The sequence below is a fragment of the Canis lupus genome, chromosome 34, assembly GCF_048164855.1.
Source record: "Canis lupus baileyi chromosome 34, mCanLup2.hap1, whole genome shotgun sequence".
Taxonomy (NCBI): Eukaryota; Metazoa; Chordata; class Mammalia; order Carnivora; family Canidae; genus Canis; species Canis lupus.
This window is the reverse complement of record NC_132871.1, coordinates 19,798,023-19,818,736: the sequence shown is the minus strand read 5'-3', so window position 1 is coordinate 19,818,736 and position 20,714 is coordinate 19,798,023. Positions and strand designations below refer to the sequence as shown.

The 20,714-nt window shown below is 35.7% G+C and overlaps 1 protein-coding gene and 2 long non-coding RNA genes across 4 annotated transcripts in view; 2 read left to right on the top strand and 1 right to left on the bottom strand.

The window, feature by feature from the left end:
• The window catches only part of TTC21B (tetratricopeptide repeat domain 21B), a 78,095-nt gene that overhangs the window by 30,817 nt on the left and 26,564 nt on the right, over positions 1–20,714 (bottom strand). For both annotated transcript variants that reach the window (XM_072811445.1, XM_072811444.1), the window contains exons 12-19: positions 20,354–20,483; positions 16,859–17,016; positions 15,192–15,416; positions 13,424–13,662; positions 11,822–11,894; positions 11,240–11,350; positions 10,168–10,306; positions 5,096–5,202 (exon numbers count right to left, since the gene is read on the bottom strand). In XM_072811445.1, coding sequence (XP_072667546.1) covers positions 5,096–5,202; positions 10,168–10,306; positions 11,240–11,350; positions 11,822–11,894; positions 13,424–13,662; positions 15,192–15,416; positions 16,859–17,016; positions 20,354–20,483 — 1,182 coding nt within the window. The remainder of the gene's footprint in view (positions 1–5,095; positions 5,203–10,167; positions 10,307–11,239; positions 11,351–11,821; positions 11,895–13,423; positions 13,663–15,191; positions 15,417–16,858; positions 17,017–20,353; positions 20,484–20,714) is intronic.
• LOC140624534 (uncharacterized) lies at positions 1,512–6,348 on the top strand. Its single transcript, XR_012024008.1, has 3 exons — positions 1,512–1,651; positions 2,825–2,902; positions 6,218–6,348. It is a non-coding gene; the product is annotated as an uncharacterized lncRNA (long non-coding RNA).
• Positions 13,144–20,521, top strand: LOC140624532 (uncharacterized). The gene is made up of 3 exons (XR_012024007.1): positions 13,144–13,209; positions 18,570–18,674; positions 20,382–20,521. It is a non-coding gene; the product is annotated as an uncharacterized lncRNA (long non-coding RNA).

The window sequence follows — 20,714 nt, the reverse complement described above, 5'->3', positions numbered from 1 at the left end:
CATGTAGTAAAGATTAATACTGTTTCATGAAATTTTTATTTTGGTTATACTAATGTATGTTTACTTAAGTACAGAGGGATGTGTACACAGGATTGTTTCATGTTGTGTTGTATCAGCAAATATTGGTGTGCATGGTTTTGCACATAGGTGCACAAACATCCACTCTTACACACAAAAAAACTCTGAAACAATTGGTCTAAATAGACTGATTGTATCTGTTTCGCAGTATCTTTTACACCTGTTGTGCCAGTTTAATTATTAATTCTACCTTCTTCCCTTTCAAAAGTATTTGATTTGAATCATAAATTCTATGGTTATTCTACGTCTCAAGGATATACAATTCATTCTCTAAATAGTCTAATTTTTACCCCTGCATCAACTAAATCTCTACAAAGTCAGATAAGATCTCATTAGCTTAATTTCCTAGATGTTGTGATGCTTTGCATTTTCTTTTTTTCTTTTTAAGATTTTATTTATTTATTTGAGAGAGATTGAGAATACCAGTAGGGAGAGAGAAGCAGGCTCCTTGAAGAGCAGGGAGCTAGACATGGGGCTCAACCCCAGGATCCTGAGACCATGATCTGAGCCAAAGGCAGATGCTTTAACTGACTAAGCCACCCAGGTACTCCTATGCTTTGAGTTTTCTTAAAGGTAAATAATCAGGGCACAGTTTTTTGAGCACAAATTTTTTGCATTTCCTATTAAAGGCATTTCATAAAAGAACACTCATAAATTATTATAAGTATATACAATGATCATTAGGAAACATTTTCATATAGAATAAAATTTTTTTGAATAATTGATACCATTCCCTATGTTTTCCCTTGGATTCCAGAAAGATCAGAACTAAATTTAATTATCTGTTACAATAACTATGTTGACTTTGATTGTCAATATATTTAACTTTTCTCTTCCTCTTCTTATTTTATAAATTCCCTAAAATCCTTGGATAGAATGAAGCATAAACATCTTATTCCACAGACTTAAATACAATCTGTTCATATTAATGAAAACTATATAAAGTTATGAAAGTCATAAAATTGTTAGTGTTTTATAGCATATAGGTTGTTTATATCTGATTTAGATTTTATTTTCACAAAAAAATGGTTAATATGCCAAAAGTGGACTTTTTTTCCCTATATTTGTTCCTGCAATTAAAAACTTAAAATAAGTTTCCTTTCAGTCACTCAGCTAAAATTTTAAGCACCTATCATGGAAGACAGATTTTTTAAGATGACTCCCATGATTCTCACTTCTTGGTCTTCACTCCCTGGTACGATCATCACCCCTCTCTGTGTGAGGTGTAACCTTAACTTGCTTGTAACCAACAGAACATGGCAAATATACTGGAATGTAACTCCCACGATTTTTTTTTTTTTTTTTTTTTTTGTAACTCCTACGATTACAGCACATAAGACTCTGTCTTGTTAGCAGACTCATTCCACAGTCCTCCTCCCTTGCTGACTTTGAATAAGATAAGTAGTCCTATTAGCTGGCCTACCAGGGAAAGAGCTGAAGAACTTCTAGGATCTGAGAATCTCTAGGATCTGCAACAAGGAGCAAACAAGAAGCTGGAGCTCTTGTCTTATAGCCTTGAGGGAATGAATTCTACTAATAACCTATATAAGCTTGGAAGTAGATCCTCCACCAGGTAAGTCTCTAGATGAGGACCCAGCCCTGGTTACAACTTGACTATCTTGACACCTTGTAGAGGACCCAGCTAAACCATGCCCAGAATACTGACCCACAGAAACTGTGAAAAAAATAAATGCGTGTATTGTCTTCACCAACTAAAATTTATGCTAATTTGTTACACAGCACAGAAAACTAATGAGTCAAGTATTTGCTAGGGGCATAAAACATGAGACTATACCCACACTCATGGAAATTTTAATTTTAGCAGAAAGATACATAATAAAATAACTACCACAAATTATGAGTTTTATGGCTGAGAAATACCAGTCCCTGTAGGAGTACATAATACGAAACCTAACCTGGTCTTGGAGGTGAAGTGAGATTTAAAGAATTATTGGTAGTCACACCCAGGTGAGTTTGGGAGAAAGAAGGGAGATGGAACTAGAATATAGGCATTAGGAATTACAGGTGAGGGATACTATTGCTTAGCCAGAGAATTAGAAGGAAAAATGGCTAGAAATACAGAGAAAATTTACATCAGGTAAGTTTGTTAAATTATTTCGTTTTTATTCTAGAAGGAAGCTTCTTCTATAGGGCAATTACTACTACATGTTTATAAGCCATGGAGTGACAAGATCAGGTCTGCCTTTCAGACTAATTATGCTGGTGTTGGAAGAGAATAGGGATCAGTGAGGAGGCTATTGGAGGCATCTGGCAAAAGATAATGCTGGACGGGGCTAAAAGGTGACAGAGATGACAGAGATGGAAAACTGTGGAGTTATTTCAGAAATCTGAAATTTTTAGAAAGTAAAATTAATAAGACTCGGGGCTTCCTTAAATGTAGTACCTTTTTCCACTTCCTAAAATGTTTAGCAACTATGCAAAAATATTGTGATGGAACCCTTCAAGTCCTATAATTTGGGGATTAGGCTCAGTAAATGGCTCCTAAATAAATGAACTTAAAATATTAAAAACTTTTATGACATTTATAAGTTTTTATTTGAACTGTAACTCAAGATTTATCATTTTGGAGATAAGAATGCAGAGAATGTTAACAAGAAGAATTTTATGGTTCTTTACATTTTATTAAAGATGAATAATCTCTGTGCTATAACATATAAGCTTAAAATTAGTAAAATTTGGTTCATTGACATTGTCTAATCATGTATACTGTTTATTCTCCTCTTAGTGTTGCTTGATGTATCTGCTCAGATAACATAAGGACTCATGTAACCAGGGCAATGGGACTAGCAGTATTCATAAAAAGGTAAAATAGGCCAAATTCACTTCTGAAATATTTTCGATGTCTGAATTTACTAAAATTACACGTTCCTAGTAGCTAATGGTAGCTAACCTAAGGTTAGGTATAATTTTCTTATCATGTGATCAGAAAATACGGATTAAAACATACCAACAATTAAGGATAAGATATTAACATTTTAAAGATTACATGTTGTAATGAAATCATAAACTTAGATGGGTATCACAGAAATCAATTCATTCACAGCTAGAATAAAAAAAATTGGACATTTTGACAAGTTATTGAAATATGTCATTTTACACACATAAACACACACACACACACACACACACACACACACACCACTATTAGCTAATGCTCAAAGTCAAAATATTTGATACATTTTTTGGAGAATGCAGAACTCTTTTGAGTACGTGAAAATTAGGTCAAAAGGTGGCAAGCAGTGTGGTCTCCTAAACACAGGATTACTAGTGAAATGCTCTATGTTCCACTTCAAGCTCAGAAAGATGTAGGATAAATCAATGAACGAACCTGACTTAATAGACACATGTTGAACTAAGCACTCAGTAATGACAGAAACACATTATTTCAAATCTACATGGAACCTATACCAAGATTTATTATAAGATAGAAAGCAAGATTTAACAAATATCAAAGGATTGAATCGTTCAAAGTATGTCTTTGACCACAATGGAATTAAACTAGAAACCAAGATCCAAAAGATAAAAAGGACTGAAATATAGAGAACAAACTGGTGGATGCCAGAAGGGAGGGTATGGAAGGATGGATAAAATAGGTGAAACTGATTAAGAGGTACAAAAAAAAAAAAAAAAAGGATAGCAAGAAAATCAGAACTGCTTGGAAATAACCAAGGAGGTAATCAAAGTGGAAAGGAGGAATATTATGAACTGAGTAATAATAAACTTTATTTATTATTTAAAGTTTAAAGGAGGTAGCTAAAGCAATGCTTAGAGAAAAATCCATTACCTTAAAGGAACAAGAACAGAACTAATGCCAACTAATCCATTATCTAACATACTATTTGAATAAGCTAGGCAAAGATCAGCAAACCAAATCCAAAGAAAGTAGAAGAATTTAGTTAATGAACTAAAAGGAAAAACATTAATGAAGCAGAAAAGGCAAAAGTAGTTTTTTTTTAAAAAATATTAAGATAATTAATGCCTGCCATAATTTATTATTAATAGTAGAAGGAAAATAAAACAAAATCTCCTATATCAGGATCATAAAATAAGTCCTTTTTATAGTACTTGCAGACATTCAAAAATAAGATATAATGAAGAAATTGATGTCAATCAACTGGACAATTTGATGAAATGAACAAATTACTTAAAAATGCAACAGTTCAAACTAATATAAGAAGTTTAAAAATAGTTTAAAATCTGGAGATGTTGAATTCACTAATAAAAACCTTCCATCAATGAATCCTCAAGATCCAAATGGGTTTTAATATTGAATTGTTCTAAACATTAAAGAAATAGCAACAGTCTTAGAGATCCAATCTCCCTCATGAACACAGATATACAAATTTTGAACAAAATATTAGTATCTTTAAATTTCAGCAATATCTTTTTAAAAATCACAACAAAGTGACATTTATTTAAGGAATATAAGGGTGGTTTAACATTTGAAAATCAATCGATTTAATACACCACATTAACGGGGAAAAATAGGGAGAAAAGTCATGAGCATCTTGATAGCTGCAGAGGGTGAAGTTGATAAAATTTAAGTCATCTATTTAAAAAATTGTCAACAAAATAGAAATCGAAAAATCATCAAAAACCATCAGCTGCTTAGGAATACAATTAAGCAAATGTGTAGAAAACCTCTTCTTAGAAAACCTCAAAATATTAAGAGAAATTAAGGAAGATATAAATAAGCAAAAGAGAAAAAAATGAGTTCAAATTCTGCCTGTGACCTAGTCATGTGACTACACAAATTATTAAACCAAGTTTCTCAGCTCTAAAAGATAATTAAAAATATCAACTCATTCTAACTGTTATAATAATTAGCAATAACACATTTAAGCAGTACAACCCACTGGCATTCAATCATTATTTCTATTTTGGCTTATTTTCTGTGGCAGTTGGGCTGAAATAAATTGTCTTCCTCTTATATGTGGCATATTCCCTTCTGCTCTGACCTCCCACCCCACAACCATTCAGAAACAAATGCATATACCCGTTGTAATGAAGTGATTGCATCATCAGGTCTTTCCATTTTACTATAAACTTTTGCTAGAAGAACATGAGAACGTCCATCTTCCATTAGAGCTGACAGTTCATTTACTATAAAAGAAGATAGTGAGAACAAATATTCATTTTAAATGAATGTTTACATTTTCTACAAGTTTTGATAGTGGTCTTACAAAAGAACGGTTTGACTAATAGTGAAAAAAAGTTGAAAAACTTTGTTGGTTAATTGAAGAATGGCCAAATTAAAAAAAAAAAAAGATTTAGGATAAAAACTAGCTGGAAGAAAAGTTAAAGGACTAGATAACAACAAGGTTTTCCTTTTTTTTATTTTTTAAGATTTTATTTATTTATTCAAGAGAGACACAGAGAGAGAGGCAGAGACACAAGGCAGAGGGAGAAGCAGGCTCCATGCAGGGAACCTGACGTGGGACTCGATCCTGGGTCTCCAGGATCACACCCTGGACTGAAGGTGGCACTAAACCGCTGAGCCACCCCGGCTGCCCCAACAAGGTTTTCCTTAAAAGTGTATTAAAAGATAACAATGTAACAACATATAGGAATTTCAATTTTCATTTTTAAGCCTATAAACATCTTTGTTTATTGAGGTCATTAAAAAATAATAGAGACAAGTTGCTATGGGCAATTAAGAAGGTAACTGCTGTTTTTAAAATAACAGGTACTTGATACGTGATGAAATATGGACCTTCAGAGCACCAACTTTGATGGCAATATGGTTTCAAATCTAGGCCTTCTCATTTACTAGCTATTTAACCTTGAACAAGGTACTGATCCATTTTGTGCTTCTCTTTCATCTGTAAAATAGCAGAAATAACAGTACCTATCTCATAGGGTTGCTATAAAATTTAAAAAGTTAGTAAGTTATGAAATAAGTTGCATGTGCAAAGCAATTAAAATAATCTAGTTAAGTACTATTTGAATACCTGGTATTATTACTTAGTGATTTAAGAGCAATAAAAAAACCCTAGATAAGTAATAAAAATATGTTTCTTCCACTATCAAGTGCCACATGTATATCAAAGTGGTTTATATATATTATTTATTTCAAATCTCAGCCTGAGGGGCAGGTTCCATTATTGCTATTTTACAGGTAAGAAAAGCCATGAGATGGCACAGGAACGAGGAGACTGTCACATGGGTCAGAGGAGTAATGTTGCGTACATGAGAAGGGCCCCACAGCTCTCTCTGAAGACTCTCTGAGGGAAATGGGAGATGGCTGTGAGCTTGAGCAGACAAGAGCAGATCTATTTCATTTAAAGGCTCAATGTATCTACCCTACGACCCACAATTGCACTACTGGGTATCTACCCCAAAGATACAGATGCAGTGAAATGCCAGGTCACCTGCACCCCAATGTTCATAGTGGCAATGTCCACAACAGCCAAACTGTGGAAGGAGCCACGATGTCCTTCAACAGATGAATGGATAAAGAAGATGTGGTCTGTATATACAATGGAATATTACTCAGCCATCAGAAAGGATGAATACCCACAATTTGCTTTGAAGTGAATGGAACTGGAGAGTATTATGTTGAAATAAGTCAATCAGAGAAGGACAATCATCATATGGTTTCACTCATACATGGAATATAAGAAATAGTGAAAGGGATTATAAGGAAAAGGAGGGGAACTGAGTGGGAAATATTAGAGAGGGAGACAAACCACGAGCGAGTCCTAACTCTGGGGAACAAACAGGGTTGGGGAAAGGGAGGTGGGCGGGGGGCTGGGGTGACTGGGTGATGGGTACTGAGGAGGGCACTTGACGGGATGAGCACTGGGTGTCATACTGTATGTTGGGAAATTGAATTTAAATAAAAACAAATGGCAAAAATAAAATAAAATGTAAATAAATAAATAAAGGACTGCAGCTGCCAGGTTGAGAGAAGTTACAGCAGGGCTGTGGGGCTGAGGACGGAATAGGGAGTAGAGGTGGCAGGTCACTGCCACAATCCACTGGAGACGACGGCAGCTTGTACAGGGGGGGGCAGCTGTGGAACCAGTGACCCAGACTGGGGTTCTGAATATATTCAGAAAGTATAATCAACAGTCGGGGACCAGGGTGACAGCTAGGATTTGGGCTCTCAGCACGGCCAAGAGGATGAAGCTGTTACTGAGACAAAGAAGGCTACAAGGGGAAGAGATGTGGGGAGGCAGCTCAGGAATTCCTGTGCAGACAGGCCAAGTTTAAGATGCTTATTAGAACCCAGGTGCTACTTCTGCTACATGAAGGTGGGCGTGTCAAGGAAACTGAGCCTTACATTGCCGATTTAAAGACGGGGGTAATCATAATCACCTCAAAAACAAATGTGGACATTAACGAAATTATAATGAAATGCTCAACAAATATTTATTACGTGAAAGCATTTATATTACATAAATGTCATAAACTTACACCCATATAAGCAGAACGTGCCACTTGAATCTCTCTTTTTTTTTTTTTTTAATTTTTATTTATTTATGATAGTCACACACACACACACAGAGAGAGAGGCAGAGACACAGGCAGAGGGAGAAGCAGGCTCCATGCACCAGGAGCCCGACGTGGGATTCGATCCCGGGTCTCCAGGATCGCGCCCTGGGCCAAAGGCAGGCGCTAAACCGCTGCACCACCCAGGGATCCCTCTCTCTTCTTTTATAACCTTTTCAAAACTGCATATGCACATGTAAGGCCATCTGTAGTGTTTCAAGCAAGGTCTGACAGACCCATGTAAATATTTTTATGAAACTAATAACACTTTATATAGTAAATGCATCCAAAATCAGAAGAATTTAAATACCGACTTTATCAAAGCAAATTAAAATACCATTTTGAAAACCTAGGAAACGTACAGTGGGCTGACCTTATCATGTATCTGAAGACATTTACAGTGGATATGACACTGGCAAAAGCAAAATAACTCAGGGCAACAAAATGGAAGGTTCCCAGAAGCAGTCATACATATAAATAAGTTTATTATATGATAAAAGTGGCATTTCGATAAATGGCACTGAAATAAAATTGTTCTCAATTTGGCAAACTATATAGTAAAAACTGTATATGGATTAAAGCACAAAAATTAGAGTTCTACAAAAATTCCAGAAAAATATAAAAGAATATTTTTACAATGTTAGGATGAGGGAATTTTTTTTTTTTCTGAGCATGATAGGAAATTTGGGACTCAAAAAAAGAAAAGATTAGTATATGTGATAATTAAGTATTCTATCTGACTGAGGAAATGAATTCAATTGAAAAAACAGAACAAAAGGATAGGCTGGAAGAAGATGTCTGCAAATGAGTAACAGGTAACAGACGATGAATCAGAGGTTCAGGGTCGAAGACAAAGGATATGAACAAAAACATCCCAGAAGAAAATGTGACCTACAGACACAAAATGATGCCTAACCTCATAACCATCAAAGAAATGCAAATTAAAATGGTTTTCCCCACTATGAGCAATACTACCCAATGACAGGCCATGGTAGAAAGAACCGTGGGGCATATAACTCAATTCTAGGAAGCACACAGAGGTATGTAAACAAGGGCCCGGTCTCAGTACAGCCTCTAACTTCTTCAATCTAACTGTCTATCAACAGGGGACTTGTCAAATAAATCATGACATCAACATAGGGTAGAATGCTGTACCTGTGCTAAAGAAAATAAGGAAAGCTACATTTACCAATAATAGAAGCTATTAAGCGAAAAATGCCTACTGCAGATGGGTAGTATAATATGATCCCATTTTGGAAGGAAAAGCATGGTATGTAATTATGTGAGAGAGAGAGACAAAGAGGCAAGGTGGAGACATTAATTAGGATGATACACAAGGTAAATATGGTTTTGTCTGGAGAGTGGGGTAACAACTTTCATTCACTTCTATAATCTTTAAATTCTGACAATGAGTAAGCGCTAGATTTTATTTTAAAAATAAAGATCTTTAAAAAGCAAATTTGCACAAACTTGTAAGAAGGCAATTTATAAATTGCCAGTTAAGTTTTAAATCCACACAGTTTCTGACTTAGCATCTTGCTCTTAAGAAATATAAGCAAGTACATAACAACTAATGAGCTAGAAGGATATTTACTGGAACACAGTTTAAATCAAAAGAATGGAAAATCAACTAAATGCCCAATAACTGAAGGAAAGTATAAAAACACTTTGGAGTTCTAGAATATTACGACATCATTAGAATGATATGAAATGTACTAACATCAAACTATATCTGGGACATGTTGTCTGTGAAAAAGGTACAGAATGGGAAGAACAATACATTTGAAAGAAAAGTTATGCATACTGCACTTACATATTTACATATACACTAAAACACAAAAATGGTTGCCTCTAGAGGACAGTTTGAGAATAGGCAAGTAGAATTTACAGGAGAAATTGGGGACTTACATATTATACTCTTTTAGAGTGTTGAATTTTTTAAAAAACCTTAAAGAGGAGTAAAGATTACAAAATGTTTACTTGATGTATAAAAACATCAGATGGGGGATCCCTGGGTGGCTCAGTGGTTTGGTGCCTGCCTTTGGCCCAGGGCGTGATCCTGGAGTCACGGGATCGAGTCCCACATCGGGCTCCCAGCATGGAGCCTGCTTCTCCCTCCTCCTGTGTCTCTGCCCCTCTCTTTCTCTCTCTCTCTCTCTATCATAAATAAATAAATCTTAAAAAAAAAAACAACTTTAAAAACATCAGATGTAGTTACAATTTATTTATTTATCTATCTATCTATCTATCTATCTATCTATTTATTTGTTGTGTGTGTGTGTGTGTGTTGGTAGTTGCAATTTAAAGAAAATTCCCTTTATGTCATTTTGGAAAGTAAAGTATCCTTCCATCCTAAACAGCTAACAGAATTAGCTGTTTCATATATCTGTTTAAATTAGATTATTGAAATATCTTATTTTAGTGGAGTGACATGCTCATAAATGAAATAATCAACCTCACATATATAAAACTGAGAATACGAATACACATTTATATAATATAAAAATAAAATAGATCTGACATATCAGGTATGGTATATTGTTTTTTTTTTCCAAATCAGAAAGACTTTCATACCAGGTTCACGAGCTAGAGCATGTTGAAGAACTTTTTCTGCTTTGTCATACCATTTCAATTTTAATAAAAGCTCAGCCAGGTCACAGCAAAGGTAATTTTGTTGTCCACTTTTCAGAGCAGCTTCATAGTAAGTAATTGCCTAAACAAAAAGCATTTCAGTTAGGAAAATAAGGCAATGAGAATTGTGTTAAGCACTGATATTTTAGACATTCTATACTTAAAGCATATAGAAATTGGAAATACCCGAGGAGAAGCTTAGGCATGTACCTATTAGTTAAGCATACATTTTTCTTAGACAATCAAACATCACACAAGGCAACTAGCATTTCTTATGAAATGCAGCTGATGAAAAGTGTTGGGTGAATTTTTTTCTTTTTTTTAAAGATCTTATTTATTTGAGAGATTGAGAGTAAGCGAGTGAGAGAGAGCATAAGTGGGGAGAGGGGCAGAGGGAAAAGAAGTAGACTCCTTGCTGAGCAGGGAGCCAGACACAGTGCTCAATCCAGGGACTCTGGGACCATGGCCCGAGCTGAAGGCAGATGTCTAACCGACTGGGCCACCCAGGTGCCCCTAGGTGAAAAATTTTTTTTTACTAGTTTTCTTCTAGTGGCCAGCGAACTTTATGAATGCAAATACTCTACTAGTCGTTGTATATATGTTTAATAGTACCAGGAAAAGAATAAGAATGTAACAACTAAAGGAAAATCCACCATCCCCACTAGAGGGCCGGTATAGCGCACAGCTTACCAAAACTGGTTCAACAGAAAGGACATCTATCATGCTTTGTCATATAATGAAAACGATGTAACCAGAGCAACTTCCTCATAATTGATTGGTTGCAGGGTTTAGGGTTAGGTTGCAGAAGTAAATTTTAGGGTCCAAAGAGTCTTTGTAAAATGCAGCGATGAAGAGACACTGAGAAAGTCTTTAACATAAATTCCAGTTTGTGAATATAAATTTGGAGTTTACAACCATCAAGATATAAAACAGTGTTTGCTGAAGACTTCTCACAGAGCAGGGCTTGAAACATTTCATCCAATACACATATATTTCAAACACGTAAAGTACTTACCTTTGCATAGTTGTGAGTTTTGACAAGTGCTTTCCCAATTTTGCTTGCCAGTGTTCCATCTTTGGGATTCTGATTTAATGCTTGCTCATACGCTACTATGGCTTCTTCGGGCTAATGTTGGCAGATACAAAAAATAAGCAATGAATAAACAGCTGAGCTGGATCCCACTAAAGGGCAACATTTCTATAATTGAGTTCTATCCCTGGAGTATTCACTCAGTGAGACAAATAAAGCACATAGTTAAGTCTAGACACAACAATTTTAGAGAGGTGACAGTCACTAGTGTTACGTGTAACTCATTAGTAAACACTTTTCTAGCCAGTAGCTCTCTTCATTCTTCTGCTTACAAGAGACTCTTGGTTCTGATACCATCTCTATTTCAAATGATAGTGCTGAATTACTGGATCTCAATTTGAAAACAATAACTATATCGTAATGCTTATCTCCATTTTACTGTGATGACTGGATCATTAAATATTAAATAACATTTAATATTTAATAGAATATGAAGCTAATCACAATAAAAAGAGTTTTGATGTTTTTTTTAAAAAAATCTGAGTTCAGTAGCATCAGAAATTTTACCTCTTGTATATTCATGTATGCATCACCAAGGAGAAGAAAAGAACGGGGGCTGGGCATTCTCTCAGCAATTTCTCTAGAAATCAGACCAGCTCTATTTAGTACACTGAATACAAATATCTTCTAAACCAATTAAATAAAAGATAAGCTCACTTATTTCAATTAACCAACAGCCTTTAGAGTCCCTTCTATAGTACCAACAGTGTAACACTGTAGAAGAAAAAACAACCCACCTGTACCCACACCCAGATTGTTTATGCTAGATCAACCTTTTTTTCATTGAGTCTTTCCATTTTCTGAAATGCAGGTAACGAGTACTGGTAGACAATAAACATATAAATTCTCACTACACAGAAATAGATTATTTGTAATGATGTGAAATGATGTGGGAGTGAAAGCACAAAGCTATGATGTGATGCTATTGTAACATACACTTTCTCATTCAACTGGTCCGAAAACTATATGAGAAGTATAATTTTATAGATGATGCTAAAGAATTGAAGTCTACAACTAATGTGTCAGATCTTCCTGAAAGCCTATGCTTTTAACTATGATATTATAGAGCATCCAAAACAAATATCATGAGATGACGGCGCTGATCTTTGGGAAACATCATAGAAAATATGGTCTAGGATCTCCAGTTCACTCATCTATACATGGGATGCTGCTCAGTTTCTTTGAATCACTCAGCAACCACAAAGAACCAGAGCAGCTTTCCACATTTTGATATTTACATAATATAGATGAACCTATAACTCACCAGCATTCTGCTCTGTTCGCAACAGATAAAAATGCTGATTTTCTCTTACATAAAAGTGTGCGCTTGTATGTTTATCTTTTTGTCTGGGGAGAAAAGTAAGAGCAACCTGTGGAGTGTGTGTGTATGTGTGTGTGTGTGTGTGTGCTGTGCATCCCAATAATTCCTAAGGGTACCAGGCATGACACAGCTTTTTTTTTTTTTTTTTTTTTAATTTTTTATTTATTTATGATAGGCACACAGTGAGAGAGAGAGAGGCAGAGACACAGGCAGAGGGAGAAGCAGGCCCCATGCACCGGGAGCCTGACGTGGGATTCGATCCCGGGTCTCCAGGATCGCGCCCTGGGCCAAAGGCAGGCGCCAAACCGCTGCGCCACCCAGGGATCCCTGACACAGCTTTTAAAGTCCCTGCCCTTTCACCAAGGAAAATTTGGAATCCATGACCTTGGTGTATACTAAGCCATAGTTTTCTATTGCTGTTATGCTGAGCACTGAAAATGACCCTGAATTGTGACATCACACAGCTTTCTTAAGCTATTAAAATACATGTAACTGTTGCTCTTGCCCAACCCAAACAGGAAGATTTAAGGTCTAGAAATAACATCTAATGAAGGAGGACAGCTAAGAACCCTGAGTAAGCCACAGTCTGAAATAATTATTATCACTACGATTTATGTCTTTAGGGAGAGTGAGTTACTTGGTTAATGTGATTGCAGTTGGTAGTAGAACACGTTAAGGAAGCGGTCAATCAAATATCTGTAAAGCAGTTAAAAGGAAGAAAAAATTAAATTTGGGGATTAATTTTAAGAAGTGTGTCAAAATACAGTGGGTTAAAAATAACCATTTACCTATAACAAGAAATATATAGCATTTTCTCTTTTCTATGCTTCAGATAAATATCTGCCATTTTCTCTTTGGCCTCTATGAAATAAGGCTGTTCAGCTGTAACATTCCGAAGCATGCTTAAAGCTCGCTCAACATCTCCTTGGGTCAGAGCCAAGTCTGCATTAGCAATGGTAACACGTAATTCTTCAGATGTCCCAGAAAATTCATGGATGGCATCTTGTAAAACTTTTGCTGCCTCGTGCTGTAAAGATAAAAGTTAAAATAACACTCTTTCAAAATATTCAACAAGTTCCATTGGAAATGGAGCTTTTCTCCTGACCCAGAATGAACAATAAGTGCTAGCTAGCACAGTTAGGATATTCATGAAATATTGACAGATTTTTAAAAAGTACAAAAACTTTAAAGCCCAAGACTAAATTCAGATGACGGTATAAATGTCACTCAGCTGGAAAAGTGTTTTTATGACTAGGACAATGGCAGTGGCTACACAAGAGCTGTGGCTACGGCAATTTAAGAAGAGTTTACTTTGCATCCAGCATCATATTCGTGCATTTAATTCTCACAGGGATCCTCTGAAGTAGTTACTATCATTATCTCCACCTTGCAGTAAGGAAATTGAAATTGAGAGAGTTAAGAACAAATGGCAGACTCAGAATCCAAACTCAGGCAGCCTGACCCCAGAGCCTAAACTCTCAGCCATGTTCACTACTGCCTCCTTGAAAGGATCCAGTCCACAATCATCCCCTGTACCCAATGGCTCTTCACTAAGTAGCAGATTACTTTTTTCCTTAGGGCAGGATCTCATTTCTGTTAGGCCTCAGCTCAATACATTACCTCATTTCCAAATCTGTACCTCAATGAATCTAAAATGTCACTTACGATTCATCTCTAAGACATTCTGATTTCAGAAACGGTAACGTGGGGAAAAAAGTGTATTTTAGAATCAGCTATCTATGGGAGAATTGGTTCTTCTTAAATATATATTTATGTTAATATATTAGTGAAATGGAAATTATTCAGAGATTTGGCAAGTATCTAGACACAGCCTTCTTAATTTCTACTAAAATATGAAAATAACTGATGAGCAACTATTACAATCTAAGAAACAGATATGATGTGAAGTTCCTCATTACTACAAGGCTTTAACTCTTCACTCAGAAGTGCATGCTTGCTTGCTTGCTATTTATTATTACATTATATTGCTATATTATATTACTATTATATATATTATTTTAAGTATTTGATTTTATGATCATCCTCTGAGTTTACCAAAGCTGCATTCATCGAGTGGTTCTTCTGTTCTCAACTGTTAGAATTTTAGGCTCGTATTATCACTGGATTCCAGGAGTACTTGTGTGTTTGTGTGTGTGTGTGTGAATCTTTTCAGGAGTCCACAGAATGATAACCATGTTATATTATTACCTCTTATGATAGCCAAGGTCATCAAATATTATATTACTATACACATTATATACATTATATTAATATTTTTTATGGTACATATTAAGTTATATTCCTGTTCTTACTATATTATACATATAATACTATATTGCCTGGTAGCTAATGAAAGTACATGGATACCTAAGGTCATCCAGGTGCAAATTATGTTTAACCTGCAGAAAGGGCATGATTTGGCACCAAGTGAGAAATAAATTTTCTAAGCTTTACCAGTTGGGCAAGAAAATAATTTCAGCTTTTTCATTTCCCACTAACATACATACTTGTAAAACAAAGTTCAGAGCTGAACCACTGAATTAAAATCTGACTTACCTGTTCTCCATTTAAGCGGTGGACCTCTACCAACTCAAGAAAGATTGATAAACGATGGTTTGCATCAACTTCGGTTTTTCTGTATTTTGATTTTGAAGAAGATCCAATTCTCCTCATTCCTGGTAAACTCATGGCCATATGCAGAGTTTTAATTGCTTCTGCTATTTCTCCCATTTTCTTTTGTGACTGAGCTTTTATCAAATGATATAAAGGGTATTCCCTCACCTGAAAAAATAATATTCAGAAATACTTCCTTAGAGTACTTACAACACCAACACATAATTTACAATCCACCAAGCATTAAAATCCCTGAAGATAGCCTATACATGAGGTCTATTTCTGTCCTTTTATTAACTTTCTGATCATTTATTGTATTAAATCAGATTCAGGCAATCTGCCACTACCTAGCATCTTCCTGGATAACAGATAAGGTCATTAAGGGCTTTTACCATGATAGAAGAGAAAATACAAAAAAACTTGTAAAGCTACCAAATATATTCTAAGAAATTTAGTTTTCAGGAAAGGAATTTATCTGGGACTTCTAGTAGCAATAATATAGTCATTAGATTTCCAGAAATACATTTTTTCCCTTTAATTTTTAATTTTAAGATTAAGATTGAAAATCTCAGAACACTTTAGCAAACTTGGTTTTACCCTCTGATATTACTCTGAAATACTTAGTAATGAAGCTTCTGTCTTTATTTTGGCTATCAAGTGTATCAAGAAAAAAATATGAAAATGACAAAATGAACGAAGGGGTCAAAGGCAGGAGATAATCCAGAATGAGGTGATATGGTAGCCATGTAATGTCTAGGATGGCTACAATCATCCTTAAGGTCATGGCTGTAAGCCTTAGGTAGGCATCACATTTTCTGGTGAGCTTTGTGTAAATTCTCATGCTTCTGTTCTCTCGGAGATTTAGATCCACTGGGATGGGATACTGGCACTGGGATTGCAAGTGCCACTAGTCTTGAGAACTACCGACCTAAGAAGCAGGCACTATCTTCTGCAAATCCTGAATTGTCCAGTCCACAGAAGGGCCCAAAGCAAAAGTTTGAGAAGCTCCTCCATGACTCTAGGTAGTTCAGGAAGCACCTGAACCTATGATTTTCCCTAATGATATGGGATGTAACACAGAATATCCTGGATAGAAATCTAATGTGTTTACATCCTCAAACCAAATATGAACTTTCAAAATGCTAGGTGCTCTTTGATGATGACTCTAAAAAGTTATTAGAACCCACAATCCAAGACAGAAACAAGCAATAAAACAGAGTTCTTACACATAAAAATATTTGGCATAATGCTCTATAGTTTACAATCATCTTTATATACATCCATTACCACATTTAATGCCTACTATAACTGTAGGGTGTTATTATATGAATTTTATAGAGAAGAAAACAGGTTCGGTGGGGGGGGAGAGAAGTGGGAAAACCAGACACTGACCCCCCAGGCCTTGTCTCCAAATCCATACAGCTTTTTAATTACACCACAGCTGCCTCCACTTTTTCTCCCACTGTTTGTGAATCCAAACTTTTTTCCATTAAAAATGCATTTATTAGCAAAACATTATAGGCAAAAATACAGAACAGCTGCATATGTAAACACTTGCTAAAGGTTCAAAAGGGTAATATGTCTTATCCATCTGAATGTGGAATACTTACCTTAAAATTATAGCTCAAACAAAGTTCAAGTGACTGAGAACACAATTTGAATTTTTCCTGAGACAAATAAACCTGAGCTATCAGGAGATGAGCATCTGCATAAGAAGGACTGTGTTCTAGGCAATGCTGCAGGTTATTGTAAGCTGCTTCAATGTCACCTAACAAGAGAAACAAAGCATTATAATTCATATGGTTGAAAGATTAGAGATGTGAGAGAGAAGAGGGACATGAGTAGTTTATATAGTTCCAGTGTTTAAACCTAAAGTCCTCTATTCATAAGGCAGTGACGTAACCCCTACCTGCCCCAAGTAGCCTCTTTCCGGTCTTCATGAAAAGAATATACCTGTAAGTCAGACCAGTCATAAGGAGCAAATCAGGGAAAGCTGTGAAAGGATCAATCATCATCACTACTGAGAGGACTATAAATATAAATATTCTATTTATGTATAAATATAATATAAAGGACTATAAATGTACCTTTATTTTCCCGATCAAAAACCTTTTTACTTACAAATTCATTACAGTAAGTTTTGTGAAACACAGACATTTAAGTGGCTAGAGTTCTGTACTATCATTTATATTAACAAAGAGGACATAGTCTTATAATTATCCTTGGCCAGAAATTTACCATTGTATAAAAACCAAAAAAGCATAAGGATATATTCCAGACATTCAGAAATATGAGCTATTGACTTAATATGCCTTTAAATGCCAACTGTAATAGCCCATGTTTTGGACACACGTCATCTGTATATCTGGGAGTCGTAGGTGGAAGAAATGATAAAAATTAAAGTGACAGGGATGGTGAATTTGTTCAGCTTGGGCTGGGAGATGGGGTAGAAAGAGGCTCTTCAGAGAAAGAAGAGCATAAACTCTAGGTCCTAGAAGAACTTCCTAGTGATGTAACCCTCAGCAATCTGCCTAAAACCATCTCAGACTGGCGTTCAGTAGACATAGAGCCCAGCTCCCCATTCAACCTTGCTAGAAGCACTGGGGAGGAACAGACCCTAAATTACTCTATGTTCCATTACATTCCTCAATCTCACCTGATATTTCAATAGACCAAACAAGGTTTACAGTTAGGGCTTCCAGTTCTCAAAGGCCCAACCAACCAATGACTGAGTCCATTTAAACAGAAAACAGTTGTCTGAGACAGAGGATTAAGACAGAGGATTGGGCTGAGGCTGCATAATACTTATTAAACAGAGTATCAAAATTTGCCAATCAACTATCAACATATTAAATAATACTGGATTCTTTTTAGTCATGATACAACCTAACACTCAAGAACTGAACAGGTGGAAAAGGAAACAGCAAGGTTAAGTGTAATAAATTGGTGTGCAAATTACCACCCCCATGTTCTTTTATGAGGAAGAGGATTAAGGAGATAACCTGAAAGTTACTGCTAAGGGGGAAAGTATAGAGGAAAAGAATCAGAGTTTAAAAATAGGAGACTGAAGAATATGAAGACTGTATGAGTAATTGAGATCAGAATTTTTGTTTCTTTTAAGGGTGATGGAGGGGGAAAGATGTGTGGTTAGTATTTAGAAGGTCACTACATACTTAAAAATGAGAAATGGGTAATCACTGTTGTAGAAAATAGCCATATAAACAACACATCAACATCACATTTTTATCTAAGAGTAGCCCAATTTCCCTTAAGAGAAAAATGAAAGAACATTGCTGTCCTGCATGTATGTCTTTGTTACAGCCCTACGTAACACAGAATTTAGCTGGCCTTTGTCCCAGGTTCCTGGGAGAATTTCCTGAGTGAGAGGAGTATTTTTGCCGTTTGAGGTTGGCTCTGATCATTTACGTAAGTGAAAAGATGAATGGTAAGCCCTAGATAGCTTATGTTAAGAATGTGACTCAATGGGGACTAGCCATGCCAGAAAGACCAACCATGTAGAGGGTTGGGGCCTGAACCACATGCTATCTACCCGAACTGGGGAGCAGGACCCTGGGGATCAATCATGTGCCCAATGATTCAATCCATGCCTATATACTGAATCTCTACTAAAAACTCTAAGCCTGGGGTGAGCTTCCCTGGTTGTTAATGCTCTCTATGTAGTGTCATATACAGTTGTGCTGGAGAGTTGATGTGTACTGACTCTACAGACAGTGAACAACGGCAGCTTCACATTTGGGACCCTCCTAGGGCTTTGCCCTGTGCATCTCTCCCTTTTGCTGGTTTGGATTAGTATCCTTCTGCTATACTACAACTCTAATTGTAAATAGTGATTTCCTGAGTTCTAGGAGTCATTCTAGTGACTTTGAATGTGAGGGGTCATAGAAACCCCAAATTTGTAGTCAGCTAGTCAGAAGTTCATATGGCCTTGGCAATTGGCAACCCCAGAACTTGCGGCTCCTCTCTGCGCCCTTAGCCTATGAACTCTGGTCCAATGCCAGGTAGTTCTGGGTTGGAAGTCATTGCAGTTGCCATCTTATCAGGATACTGCTATTCGGACATATGCCAGCACTATTTCAAATGAATCAACGCTGCTGTTTTTAAAAATGGGGTCAACATACAAGACTTTCATTTCCAGAGACTTTGGCAATTAAGAATTAACTATATTGAGACTGATTTTTATCAATTTTCAAAATAACAGATGTCCAATAGATTAATCACAGAACTCAAAGTCCCAGTTTAATTACCTAGTAGATAATACCATTTCAACTGAAAGGAAAGTAGGAATACCACGTGGCTCAACAACCTAACCAGAAGAAGGTAGTAGAGAGCCATTTTACAACTAGAGGTTTTTTATTGATACAAGCTTTTAAGATCATCTAGGTTTTTTTTCTAACAGTTAAAATCGAGGTCCAAAAACTTAGCAAAGTCAATCTTTTCATTCTCTCCATTACATATAAGAAATAGTTGTTTAGGATGATACTTTATTTTTTTGGATGATACTTTTAAATTGGCTTCTACCCCTTATGATTTTACACACTTAATTTACTTTGTGTGGCATTCATCTAGAAAAGGTACATAAATATAAGCCCCAAAGGTTGGTCTATTATGTAACAGTCGCACGCATGTTTGTGTCCTAAAAGACTAAGGTTATATATCTGGAATTAATTTTTTAGCTATACATAATCACAGAAACTAGACAGGAATTAATCAATACATTTCACAAAGACCCAAAACCTGGTAAAACTTTGCATCTGGCTATGCCAATGAGGTACTAACTATAGACTAAAGACTATAAATTCTCATTGTCATCTAAGTATCACCTGACAGACTTTTTTGTGAGTGGTACAACTGCATTTCCCCAGCAATTCACTCAAACAACAAAAGTTTATAGTAATTTTTAAAGAATTAAATAGAAAAGATTATTATGCACTTTTATTTTGGATTAAAATGATTTATTTGTCCACAAGTAAAATGCATTTCATGGGACTTTTCTCCATATATGTGGAGTGCTTAAGTTTATTTACCCTTGTTTTTGTCAACATCAGAATAAAAAGGTTTTTTTAAGTTTTTAAGGTATATCCTACCTGACAAATATTTCGCTTTTGCTATTAGGAAGACAGCTTGCTGAAGACCTGGTACAGTTCTTACTATAGTCTCCAGGACTGAGGTACAACGTCGGAGAAGTGGAGAAAGAGGTTGCCCAGGACTTGCAGGCTAAACAAAACAAATTAGCATATTATTTTATGCGTTTATTGTAGTATTGAGCTAAGAGTGAACACATATTAAATTTTAGTATAACTGGCAAAACTAGGTATTTTTCCAAAATTTCTGTTATTCCTTTTTGCACAGTATCTTTATTATACTGTAACTAATACTATGTTATCTCCCTGGGATCTATGAACAGATCATGTAAATAATGGCTTCTATTCAACAAAATAGTCATGA